General features: G+C 46.9%; 1 protein-coding gene across 4 annotated transcripts in view; it reads right to left on the bottom strand.

Moving 5' to 3' along the window:
- The window catches only part of nup98 (nucleoporin 98 and 96 precursor), a 108,337-nt gene that overhangs the window by 22,925 nt on the left and 72,241 nt on the right, over positions 1 to 13,171 (bottom strand). For all 4 annotated transcript variants that reach the window (XM_059963546.1, XM_059963549.1, XM_059963547.1 and 1 more), the window contains 8 exons: positions 10,683 to 10,859; positions 9,522 to 9,636; positions 7,887 to 8,307; positions 6,087 to 6,316; positions 5,568 to 5,837; positions 4,508 to 4,665; positions 3,396 to 3,536; positions 2,132 to 2,268 (listed from right to left, as the gene is read on the bottom strand). In XM_059963546.1, the coding sequence (XP_059819529.1) occupies positions 2,132 to 2,268; positions 3,396 to 3,536; positions 4,508 to 4,665; positions 5,568 to 5,837; positions 6,087 to 6,316; positions 7,887 to 8,307; positions 9,522 to 9,636; positions 10,683 to 10,859 (1,649 nt within the window). The remainder of the gene's footprint in view (positions 1 to 2,131; positions 2,269 to 3,395; positions 3,537 to 4,507; positions 4,666 to 5,567; positions 5,838 to 6,086; positions 6,317 to 7,886; positions 8,308 to 9,521; positions 9,637 to 10,682; positions 10,860 to 13,171) is intronic.

Raw genomic sequence — 13,171 nt, 5'->3', positions numbered from 1 at the left:
TAAGCATTAAGTAAGTGAATAGATTGTGGGAACTGTTCAGTGTGGTGAGTGAAGTTGAATTATCCCTTCTGGTTGAAGAGCCTGATGGTTGAGAGGCAATAACTGCTCTTGTACCTCGCTCCTGATGGCAACAGCGAGAGAGCACGGTCTGGATGGTGGAGGCCACTAACAACGAGTGCTTCTTTCCTGTAGTACTGCTCCTTGTAGATGTGCTGAATGGGGGTGGGGAGGGCTATGTGCCCGAGAATTAATAGCTGACTTCAGAAAGGTTAAGTCTAGAGAACACACACCAGTCCTAATCAAGGGGTCAGCAGTGGAAAGCATGAGCAGTTTTAACATCAGATTCAGAGTTCATTTCAGAGAAGTTTCGATAGGCACATTGATGGGAGGAGTATGGAGGGCTATGATGTAGGCGTGCATCGATGGGACCAGACAGCTTAATAGTTTGACATGGACTAAATGGACAGAAGGGCCTGTTCCTGTGCTGCATACTCTGTGTGAAATTTCACAACATATGAGTGATAATAAACCCGATCCTTTCGATTGGTCAGGGATGGCTTAGTTCACTGCAGACATTTGGACATACTACTCTATCATTCCATTAAAACTCAGGCTAAACCAGAGTGCTCACACAAGGGACAGGATCTGAACTTTTAGGGGATCTGAGATAAGATATAGAAGAAGAGAATGGAGGGATATAGACAATGCATAGGCAGACACCCTGGTTGGCAAAGACATTGCGACCCAAGAAGTTTGTTCCTGTGCCAGAGATAAACATTATTTGTCATATGTAACATTGAAATATACTGTATGTCAAAATGCACTGCGTGCACCAACAACCTATACAGTCTGAGAATGGGCTGAGCAGCAGCTCACAGTGTCACCACATAGCATGCCCATGGCTTACCAATTTAAGTCTTTGGAATGTGGGAGGAAACTAGAGCACCTTTTTAAGGTAAGGGGGGGCAATTTTATTTTCTTTACAGAGTGGTGGGTGCCTGAAACGTGCTGTCTGCGGTGGTGATGGAGACACAGACATTAGGGATTTTTCAATGATATTTAGGTAGGCATATGAATGTGAGGAAAATGGATATAGATATTGTTTAGGCAGAAAAGATTAGTTGGCCATTGGATTACTGATTTAATTTGATCCAGCACAACACTGTGGGCTGAAGGGCCTGTTCCTGTGCTGTACTGTTCTATGTCCTCATCAGGAAGACCCCTGCGTGGTCAGATGGAGAACATATGAACTCCTTACAGACAGCAGCAGGAAATGAACTGGGGTCACTGGCACTGTAAAGCTTTATAGTACGACTTCACTACCATAATACGCTGTCGTCATTGGCTCGAACTGTTTTACAAGTGGAATACACATTAACAGCACTGTTGGATTAGACAGTTTTATTCTTAGATTACACTGTTTAATTGTTATATTTTTATAGCTTAACTAATTGTTTGCTTATATTTTATATACATGTAACTGTTTAGTGTGCTTAGTGTGTCCCCTAGTGGTTATACTTGCTTGATTCTGGAAATCTCTGGAAGCTTCTCTGGTGCTGCATTATTTGAATTGGACCTATTCGATTCGTTAACTCTGATGTGCAAATTCGAAAGAGATGTTTCTTATCTTTGGAATACAAAAAGCTGACCATAAGGCTGCACTATCTCCATTTTGCCCTTCTCTCTCAAGCCCTCTATCAATCTGTTTTAGATTGATTTGTTCTCACTTACTTCCCGTTATGCCACTGGCATTTAGGGCAGCAATGAAGGTTCTCCATCTCTGGCAGTGTTCAGGGCTTCCTTCATCGTGTCTGTAGCTTCCTCTCGGTTTTCACTCCTGTCAGTCACGCAAGTCCTGCTGGAGACTCAGGAACACCACCGCACTCAGATGTCGAAGGATCCTTCATTTCTGTCCCCCTAACTACTTTGTTTTACCAGTCAGGGTTGTTTGGCCTGAGCTGAACCCCTGAACCTGAAGGTTTTGTTCTATTAACGCTTAATAAAACAATCATGAAACAAGTGCTGCGCCTCTTTCATGATTTCTGAAAGGACCTTGGATGAAAAACATCAGAATCGCACAAACACCGAGTGTCAAAGCAGAAACTGAAGGGAGAGATTAGGGTTCACGTACCTATCGCTGTGGAGTTTTAGTAAGTGGTAACAGATGTCCTGATGAGGGACACTGCCATCTTCAATCAGATCCACATTTGTGTCTTCCAGGTAAGGTGGGAGTGGGTAGCGTGCATATCGTTCGACATCCTCACTGCCCTGCAAGTTCAGCCAGAAGGTTAGACAGGAATTATCATTCACAATTCTCCCACTGACCTGATTCGCCTTCTCACCCGAACACATTATATCCAGGGAGGAAAATGCCCCAAAAGTACAAGTTGCTAAACCAACAGCCTCAATGTTTTACTGGGTTGATTATAATTATACACACGACCTAGATGAAAGTTTAGTCAATTAGCCTGCAATGACAGAGAGCTGGAAAAATGGGCTGAAAATGGCAGATAGAATTCAACGTACACAAGTGTGAAGTGTTGCACCCTGGGAGGACAAACCAGAACGGGGCTTACACAGAGAATGGTGGAACAATGAGTGTGGTAGAACAAAGGGATCTAGGAATACAGATCCGTAATTCCTTAAAAGTAGTGTCACATGTAGAGAGTGTTGTAAAGATAAGAGGCACGAGTGATGAGTGGGCACCCAGAGGTTTTTCTTCCAGGGCAGAAATGGCTAATATGAGGGGTAATAGTTTTAAAGTGATGGGAGGAAAGTAGGGGGGGGGGGAATGTCAGAACGGAGTTCATGCGAGTGGTGGGGGTGTGGTACATACTGCCAGGGTGGTGGTAGAGGCATTCGAGGCAGATACATTAAGGAAACTTAAAAGACTCTTAGATAAGACACATGAATGAGAGAAAAACAGAGGGCTGTGTGGGAAGGAAGAGTTAGACTGATCTTAGACAATAAGACATGGAAACAGAATTAGGCCATTTGGCCCATAGCATCTGCTCCACACTCCATCATGGCTGATTTATTATCCCTCTCAATCCCATTCTACTGCCTTCTTCTTATAACATTTGACAACCCTTACTAATCAAGAACCCATCAATCTCTGCTTTAAATATACCCAATGTCCTGGCCTACACAGCTGTCTGTGGTAATGAATTCCAGATTCACCATTTCACCGTTAGAGCAGGTGAAAAGGTCGACACAAACGGGTCAGTACTGTGCTGTACTGTTCTATGACTGCCTTGCGAGATCAGGACAGTGACAAAATGCAGAGCACACTCTGCTCTGGACTGCGACATGAGCAGCAGCTAGCAACCACAGGGAACTGAACACAGTCGGCAAATACTTTGTGTCCCCTGGTGTCCTCAATCTGTCAATGATACCTGAAAGGCCTCGGTGTACATTTTGAGCGCATCAGCGATGGAGGCACTGGGAGGCAACATGTACCAGAGGTGAACGGCAAGGCAACGCTTCCAGTCCAGCTGTGCACAGATGTTGATGTACTCATCTGATGATTTCCACACCTAGACGACAAGAAACCAGTCAGACACACACACACACACACAATACTGGGATTGCCACTGCCCACTCCCAGTTCCCGACCAACACTGCCCTTAGGGGAGCCTAGCACAGCTCGTACCCTCCAGCTGAAGCTTTGTACACACCCACCCAGAGGCAAGCCCGTAAGATTCCAAATCCCATGTCAGCCAACCTCGTCCGCCTGCCATCTCCAAGTTCCACCCAACCATACCTGCCACTTCCAAGTCCCAACCCTCCCCAGCCCTATCCCATCCAACCTTCTCTCCAATTCCCCATTAGAACTTACCCCCAATCCTCCAATCACTGACACCTTCCACCAAGCTTGCCCCCAATCCCACACTCACCTAACCCTGATTCAATCATACCTCACCCCCAGCACCTACCAACCACCATCGTTCCATTTACATTATCCAACCCATCCAAGTGAAATATCTCACTGCTTCCCTGCCCAAAGTTTTTTTTTTGATTTAGAGGGTCCAGCTCAGCAATCTACCAATTTAACCCCTAGCCTAATAACAGGACAAATTGCAACGACCAATTAACTTACTAACTGGTACGCCTTTGGATTGTGGGAGGAAACTGGAGCACCCAGAGGAAACGCAAGTGATTCACAGAAAGGGTGTACACACATCTTACACAGCAGGCTGGAATTGAACCCTGAATTCTGGATCGCCAAGCTATAATATCACAACAGACAATAGGTGCAGGAGTAGGCCATTCAGCCCTTTGAACCAGCACCGCCATTCACTGTGATCATGGCTGATCATCCACAATCAGTACCCCGTTCCTGCCTGCTAACTGCTACACTACTGTGAATCCCCATGGCCATGCTACACCACTGTCCACATCAGAATCCAGACCGTACATCTCCCTTTAGTAGGAACTCAGAACTACCCCTTTCCAACCATCCAGAACTCCAACCTGCCAAAATCCTTGCTGTGTTGAAAATACTCACGGCTCTGCCTGCAAGCAGGGCAAAGATCTTCAGCCGCTCCTCTTGCATGAAAGAATCAGCCGACAATTGGTGCCAGTCAGCAAGCTGTCTGCTGAGCAGCTCCCTCACTGGGGGGGCCCCACTCGCCTGGGCTAGTAGTAAGGCCATTCGGTGATCCCCTGCAATAGATATATACACACAGAGGCATGTTACTCATCTAACCAGCAGCAGGCTCAGCGACATGCACAGCTAGAGGGTCATGTCAGGGAAAACAATTATTTTGCTCGCTTTACACTGGTGTACTGGAAATGACATTAAACAATGTTGAACTTTAAACATAGAACATATAGAATGTAGAATAGTACAGCACATTACAGGCCCTTCGTCCCACAATGCTGTGCTGACCCTCAAACCTTGCCTCACCTATAACCCCCCACCTTAAATTCCTCCATATACTTGTCTAGCAGTCTCTTAAACTTCACGAGTGTGTCTGCCTCCACCACTGATTCAGGCAGTTCATTCCACGCACCAACCACTCTGAGTGAAAAACCTTCCTCTAATATCCCCCTTGAATTTCCATCTCCTAAACAATCTTGAACACAGCAGGGAAAACAGACGATGCCAACCAAGATGCCCAGCCGAACCAGTTTCATTTTCCTGTGTTTGACTGAACCTTTCCTATCCATGTACCTGTCCAATTGTCCTCCTCACTAACAAGAACATCTTCAGAAGGAGGGGCCTTTAGGTGGCAGTGTCCATCATTAAGGACCCTCACCATCCACATGAACTCTCCTCATTGCTACCAGACAGGAGGTACAGGAGCCTGAAGACACACTCAACATTTTAGGAACAGCTTGTCCCCTCTGCCATCTGATTTCTGAATGGACAATGAACTCATAAAAAATTACCTCATTTCCCCTTCTCCCCTTTTTTGCTCTCCTTATTGAATATATACTTCCTATTGTAATTTATAATTTTTATTACTATGTATTGCAATGTACTGCTGCCACAAAACAGTGCATTTCATAACCCATGCCAGTGATATTAAACCTGATTCTGTCAATGCCTGAGCTGGCCTTGCCTGAATGCTGTGCGAGTTTGCAAGCCTCGCTGATCCTCTTGCCAGTCAGGTAACTGAAGACAGCATCCACGTGGCTCTTGTGGTGGGAGAGGGCCACCTCCTCCTCAATCTTCACCTCTGCCGTCCGCGAGAGCCAGCGGGAGAAGGCCTTCCTGCGCTCCAGCTGGTGAACGTACTGGGTTGGCTCAGAGAGGCTGGTGTCCAGCTCCTTCAGATTGCCCCAGATTGCCTCGCACAATGTCCATGCTAGAGACCAGTTCTTCACAACCTCTACAAAAAAAAAGGTTGAGACTCTTAGATAATGTGGGAGGGAAAGGTTAGATTGATCTTGAGCAGTTTAAAAGCTTGGCACGACATCATGGGTTAAAGGGCTTGCACAGTTCAATGTTCAATGAGAGAGTTAGGTTCATTAACCAGAGACGAAAGTGCAGAGGTGCCAGAGAAAGCTTGGAAAGGGCAAGGCTGTGGAAGGACGTGAAGACAGCATGGATGTATTAAAAACATTCCTTCTCTTCTTACCTTCTACCCCCTCAGACTTGTCCACAGTCTCCTGGACCCAGTCTGCGTATTTGTGGAGAGCCTCCACACCCTTTCGGGGCACAATCTGGGGGCACAGATCCTCAGTCTCCACAATGCTGTGTTGTAGCGCGATATCCAGTGGCTCCTTGTACAGTGACACATTCCGCCTCACCTGCTCTTCCTTCAGTGTTACTTTCTCCAGGTGGACCTTAAACGGTACCTCAGCAGCCCTGGGAAGGTCCAAACACAGATGGAATTCAAATAGTGTGCAGGAACCATAAACAGGTGCCCCCCACTTTACGAATGTTTGCTTTACGCCACTTCACTTTTACAAAAGACCTACATTAGTAACCTGTCTTCGCATTACAAAGAGAATTTTTGTTTTCGCAAAAATTTTTCCCATATAAATAAATGGTTTTTCGCTTTACACCATTTCAGCTTAAGAAAGGTTTCATAGCAACTCTCTACCTTTGTAAAAGGGGGGGCGGGGGCAGAAAACCTGTACTCATTCATCTGGTCCTGAAATAACAAGGTAGTGAGCTTATGGGCAGCCAGCTCATTAATGCACCGAGGTCTGACTACAGTGTGTAAAGTGAACTCACATCGAGGAAGTGGCAGGATGAACCAGCCAGTGTGGAAGCAAAGTCTCGTGTAGGGTAGAATGGATATTTACCCAGCACACTGCCAGTCTACATCAGAGAGGGTAAGTGGACACTTATGAGGGGCTTGAGCAGCATGTTAGCACAGTGGTCACAGTATCCCTGCAGTAGAATAGTGTACTGTATAGTGCCAGTGATGGGGCTTCAATTCCCGCTTGTCTTTAATGAGTTTGTCTGTTCTCTTCATGAATGCATAGATTTCTCTAAGTGCTCACCATTCACCTGGTAGTTACTGGGAAATTCTGGGCCCTCTCTCACTCCTTTTCTTCTCACCTGTCTGTCAACTCCCTCTGGTTCCCCTCCTCCTTCCCTTTCTTCCATGATCCACTTTCCTCTTCTATCAGATTCCTTGTTCGGCCCATTACCTCCCACCTTCTGTTCATCTCCACCCAGACCTGGCTCACCTATCACCTGCCAGCTTGTACTCCACCCCCTCATACCCTTCTTATTTTGACAATTCCCCCTTCCTTTCCAGTTCTGATGAAGGGTCTTGGCCCAAAATGTTGACTGTTTATTTGTCTCCAGAGATGCTGTCTGACTTGCTGAGTTCCTCCAGCATTTTGTATTACACACTGAAATTGACATAAAGATCAAAAGTGATAAAGAAAAATCTTTACTCACTCTGTCCCTAGCAGTTGATCTGCAACCACCCCCCCCCCCCCACAATGGGAATCACCTCTCTCTACTTACTCTGTCTATAACAGGGGTTTCCATCTTGGGGTCCGTACCCCAGGCTCCTACATGGACCGACGAGCACATCGAGGACAGGCTGAATAAGCCAGGGCTTTTCTCTTGGAAGCAAAGGAGGATGAGAGATGACTTGAAAGAGGTGATGAGAGGCACAGATCAAGTGGACAGCCAGACACTGTCTCCCCAGGATGGAAATGACTAATATTTTAAGGTTACTGGAGGAAATTATAGGGGAGATGCCAGAGGTAATTTTATTTTTAAAAACAGAGTAATGGGTGTGTGGAACATCCTGCCAGGACTGGTGGTGAGACAGATACATTAGGAACATTGAAGAGACTCTTAGACAGGCTCATGGATGATAGAAAAATGGAGGCTTATGTAGGAGGGAGGGTTACATTGAATGTGGTCTGGTTTAATAGGTGGGCTGAAGGGCCTGTTCTCTGTTACTCACGGTTTGATCTTGCTTGGCTTTGGAAAATAGTTGTACTCCAGGGCTTCGGGGTCTGGGTCTGGTAGAGATGAGCTCAGTGGCTTCCCGCTGTGACAGAGGACGCAGTTTGGTGCCCAGCCCACCCGGAAGGAGCGACCTACGAAGAGGGCCATGTCCATCAGCAGCTTGCCTTTGCCCTTGGTCACCGACTGCTCCATCGGCACCAGCAGCTGCCGTCGGCGAACACCCACCGTCTTCAGCTGTACCTCTGGCTGCTGGCTGGGCAGGGCAAAGCTGGAGGGCAGTTGCCCTGCCACAGGGAGGGGCTGAAGCAATGGTGAACGAAGAGCCTCCACCTCGGCTGAAGACCAGGAACTCTTCTCCGGCTGCCTGCCGAGGGACGACCACATCTTCCTCATGTTCGAGTTCAGCAACCTCCCACCTGAAACAGGTTGATGAGGAGGATGACACACTGTCAGACACAGCAAGACTAAACTGCATCACCACAAGAAATGTAACTGATTTCAGCAATGTTACAACTTGGTGGAATGGCATGAGTACAGAACTGTTACAGGTGCCCACCACACACACACACACAATAGACACCACTAGCCACAATGCAAAATTCTCTCTACGTTCACTCACCACACACTCTCAGGGTAGCTACAGGGCAGGTTAGATACAGACTAAGGTTCCCTCTATACTTACCCATCACTCATTTCCAGGGTAGAGCTGGGTTAGATAGCAGGTTAAATCTATACTGATCCATCACACACTAGCAGGACAGGTACAGCACAGATTAGAAACCAAGCAAAGCTCTCCTTACACTCTCCCAGGGGCAGCTACCAAGTAAAGCTCCTTGTACATCTCTCATACATTCCCAGGAGAGACAGATTCGATACAGATTAAAACCTCCTCTGTACTAACTCGTCATACACTCCCAGGGCAGAGACAGATTAGATACAAAGCTCTCTCCACATTCTCCTTTTAAGAACTCCTAGTGTAGAGATAGGTTAGACACAAAAGTTCCCACTACACTGGGTACATGCAAGCTAGCTATAGAAAAGCACAAGACACAGGAGCAGAATGAGGCCATTCAGCCCTTCGAGTCTACTCCACCATTCCATCATGGCTAATTTATTATCCTCTCAACCCTCAACATTCCATCACACAAAAGCCCCATACAGAGACAGAATAAAATTTCCCTCTACATTGTAGTGAGGAACAACACCTGGATACACAGTCCCACCCTCTAGACAGCCCTGGCTGAGTAAGCAAGAATCTCAGAAGCTCAAAACCCTTTAAGTCTATGCCAGCACAGAGTTCATTCCCTCTCTACGCAGCGGGACAGTGTGGAACAGACCCTTCCGACCCAACAAATCACACCACCCAGCAACCCACCTGTTTAACTTTAGCCTAACCACAGGACAATTTACAACAACTGATTAACCTACCAGCCAGGACGTCTTTGGACTGTGGAAGGAAACCGGAGCACCTGGAGGAAACCCACATGCACAGAGGAAGAATGTACAATCTTTCTAGTGGACAGAGTTGAACTCCGGACTCCAACTCCCCAAGCTGTGATAGCATCGGGCTTAACCGCTATGCTACCATGGCACCCCAGAGTCAATGTTTCACAATGAGAACAGCACTTACCAGAGCTCTTTGACCTCTGCCTCATACAATCATCTTTAGCTGTATAATAGGCACCATGCGAGTCTGGGACACTGTCCATTTCATCATCTTCACCAAACAGAGAAATTTTCATCACCTGTGATAAGAAGGGGAAAAACACCCTTGAATTTTAGATACAAGAGATTCTGCAGATGCTGAAAATCCAGAATAACACACACACGGGTTAATATAGGAGGAGCGTTTGATGGCTCCAGGGCAGTATTCAGTGGAGTTTAGAAGAATGATATAATTGAAACCTATTGAATATAGTAAGGCTTAGAAGTAGTGGACGTAGAGAGGATGTTTCCTATAGTGGCGAGTCTAGGACCAGAGGGCACAGCCTCAGAATAAGGGATGTCCCTTTAGACGAGGAGGAATTTCTTTAGCCAGAGGGTAATGAATCTGTGGAATTCATTGCCACAGATGGATGAGGAGGCAAAGCCATTGGGTATATTTGAACTGGAGGTCGATAGGTTCCTGATTAGTAAAAGGTTATGGAGAGAAGGCAGGAGAATGCGGAGAGGGATATTAAAACAGCCATAATAAAAAGGTGGACTGGACATGAACTGAATGGTCTAATTCTGCTCCTATTTCTTATGATCTAAAATGCTGCAAAAGTCAGATCAGGCAGCATCCATGAAGAGGAATAAACAATCAGACTGATATCCTTCATCAGGACTGGAAAGGAAGGGGAAAGAAACCAGAATAAGGTGAGGAGAGTAGAAGGACAACAAGCTGACAGATGATTAGCGAGACCAGGTGAGGGAAACGTAGGTGAGTGGGGGGGGGGGGGGGGGGGAGAAGGGATATGAAGCAAGAAGCTGGGAGGGGATAGAAGAGGTAAAGGACTGGAGGAGAAGGAATCTGATAGGAGGGAACAGGGGACCATGGGAGAAAGGGAAGGATGGGAAGCAGAGGGAGCTGATGTGCAGCCTCCTAACCCTAATGCGAGAAGAGGCAAGAGGGAATGGAAAAGGAAGAGAGGAGAAATTACTGGAATTTAGATGCTAATTGCTCAGTTAGTGCATGGTGGGGTGGGGGGAAGCTCAGATTGCTATAGCCCCTTTTCTTCAGTCATGCTGACAGCATTTATCAGCTGTGGGCAGGCCCAGTTGCAGCTCCACTGCGTGGACAGGATGTTACCTGGAGAGTGTGGGGGTCGACTCCCAAAATGGATGCAATGTTGCTGGAGGCAGACACTGGTTCCTGCTCATCTGAGATGTCCTCATCCAGGGAACTGTCAGGAATGGGCTCCTGGGTGATGTCGGCCATGTCACTGTCGAGCTCAGTCACTCTGCCGATCTGTTGCATCAAGGGGCTCTGAGGGGGGAAAAAAAAGGCTGTTTCCAGCAGTAGCCCTACGGAGCAGGTTACTACCCCCTCACCCTGGTTTCACCTATCACCTGCCAGCTTTAACTCCTCCCCCTTACCTCATCTTAAAGTACAGCTGACATCTAAGCCAGAGAGGGGGTATGGAAATGAAGGTGACCACTCAGAGGTTAAGCTCCTGACTCACAAAGGAGAACCTTTGTATAACGGCAGTTTGGGTAATGGAAATTCATGATTACACACAGTGGAGACCCTTGGTACCCAAAATCAGTGACAACATCCTTCCAGAAAGCCAGTGTGGTTTTTGAACAGTGGACATGATCTTCTCACCGAGGCAGCTCCAAGAGAAATGTGTTGAGCAGCAGAGAAGTCTCTGTGTCATATTTGTTGATCTAACCAAAGCATTTGACACTGTTGGTAGAGATGGCCTCTGGAAGCTACCACCAAAATTCGGTTGCTCCCCCACACATAACCAACATCATCTATCAGTACCACGAACGCATGGAAGGCCGCATCAACATGTCTGGTGAGTTGTCAGACCCATTTCCCATCAGCAACGGCGTGAAACAGGGTTGTGTTTTGGCTCCTACTCTGTTTGGACTATTCTTCGCTGCTGTTCTTCAGGATGCCACATCAGACCTGAAGTCAGGGGTCTTCCTACAAACGTGGGTTGATGGCGGGCTCCTCAACCTCGCAAAACTGAGAGCAAAAACAAAAGTCAGAGACATTGTGGTGCATGAGCTACAGTTTGCTGATGACTGTGCACTGGGTGCCCACTCTCGAAGACTTACAGGAGATCGCCAATAGCTTTGGACTGACAATCAGCTTGAAAAAGGCAGAAGTTTTGTACCAACCGGCTCCTGGTTCAAGCTACAATGAGCCAGGAGCCGATGTCCTCATTGATGAGGCTCATCTCAATGCTGTCAACAAGTTTTGCTACCTGGGCAGCATAATAACATCCTCAGCTCCTTTGGATATAGAGATTGAGTCAAGAACCTGAAAAGCCTGCTTTGCCTTTGGTCAGCTGAAAGATCGAGTTTGGTCACAGAACATCAGGTTGGCCACCAAGTGCAAGATATACAGGGCCATTGTCATATCAGCCTTGCTGTACGGATGAGATGTGGTGCCCATATCAGAGTCACTTACACCAGCTTGACCAACTGCAGCAGCATCACCTACATTCTCTGATGAAGATCACCTGGCGAGACAAGATCTCCAATACTGAGGTCCTCTCTCCAGCCGGAATGCCAGCCGTTTCAACCTTGGGTGATGTCAGCGCAACTGCGCTGGGCAGCACGTTGTCAGAATGCCCGACGGAAGACTGCCCAAGGACATCTTGTACGGCCAACTGTCCAGTGGTACCCGAAAACGAGGAGGCCTGCAACTACAGTACAACGATGTTCTGCACAGGAGCCTCAAGAAAGCTGACATTACTCCATCAACATGGGAGGATCTGGCTCAAGATCGCTCACAGTGGAGGGACACCATCAGGAAAGGTGTGGACGCTGCTGAGAACAGGCTGATAGAGACAACAGAGGAAAGGCACAGGAAGCGCCACAACAGAGCTTCTGCCCCAAGTATCTGGCAAGCAGTGCCTGTCAAGGATCGGCCTGTGCAGCCACTCAAGGACGCAATATCAAACCCCACTGACTGACTGAAAGGAACCATCATCATCCTATGGGATGGATAGCCAGAGAGAGAGGACTGTGTCATTTGCAGTAGTATTCAAAACAACCCATGGATGAGCTGCGGGCAGCCCAGAAGTGTTGCCACACATCCTGGTGCCAACGTAGCTTGCCCACAATGTTTAATAGAGCACAAGCAACAAGTCCCTTACTGAACAGACAGGCAGAGGCAAACCCAGGAGTGCCCGTCTCCAGAGTGCTTTGTCCTAGACACAGCAAACAAATTTTGTCTATCAGAATTATGTATGTGAGAAAAGAAATAAATTATCAAATTTTGTTAAGGGTTTGCGTAACATGTCAGTAATATGGGGATGCCCTGTAACCCTAGTGTACCCAATGTAATTCATAACCATTAAGATACTGCGTACTACTGCTGTGATTGTTTGATTTACTTAGAGATATGATGTGGAACACGCTGTTCTGGCCCAACGAGCTGTGCCACCCAGCAAACCACTATTTAATCCTAGTCTAATCATAAGAGAATTTACAATGACCAATTAACCTACTAACTGCGGGAGGAAATCGGAGCACTTGGAGAAAACATAATATTTCTATTTGTAATTTTATAGTAAAATTACATGTTATACTGTAATTTTATAAATTCATAGCATATACTGG

The sequence above is a fragment of the Hypanus sabinus genome, chromosome 3 (genome assembly GCF_030144855.1).
Source record: "Hypanus sabinus isolate sHypSab1 chromosome 3, sHypSab1.hap1, whole genome shotgun sequence".
Lineage (NCBI taxonomy): Eukaryota > Metazoa > Chordata > Chondrichthyes > Myliobatiformes > Dasyatidae > Hypanus > Hypanus sabinus.
This window is presented reverse-complemented; position numbering and strand designations above follow the sequence as displayed.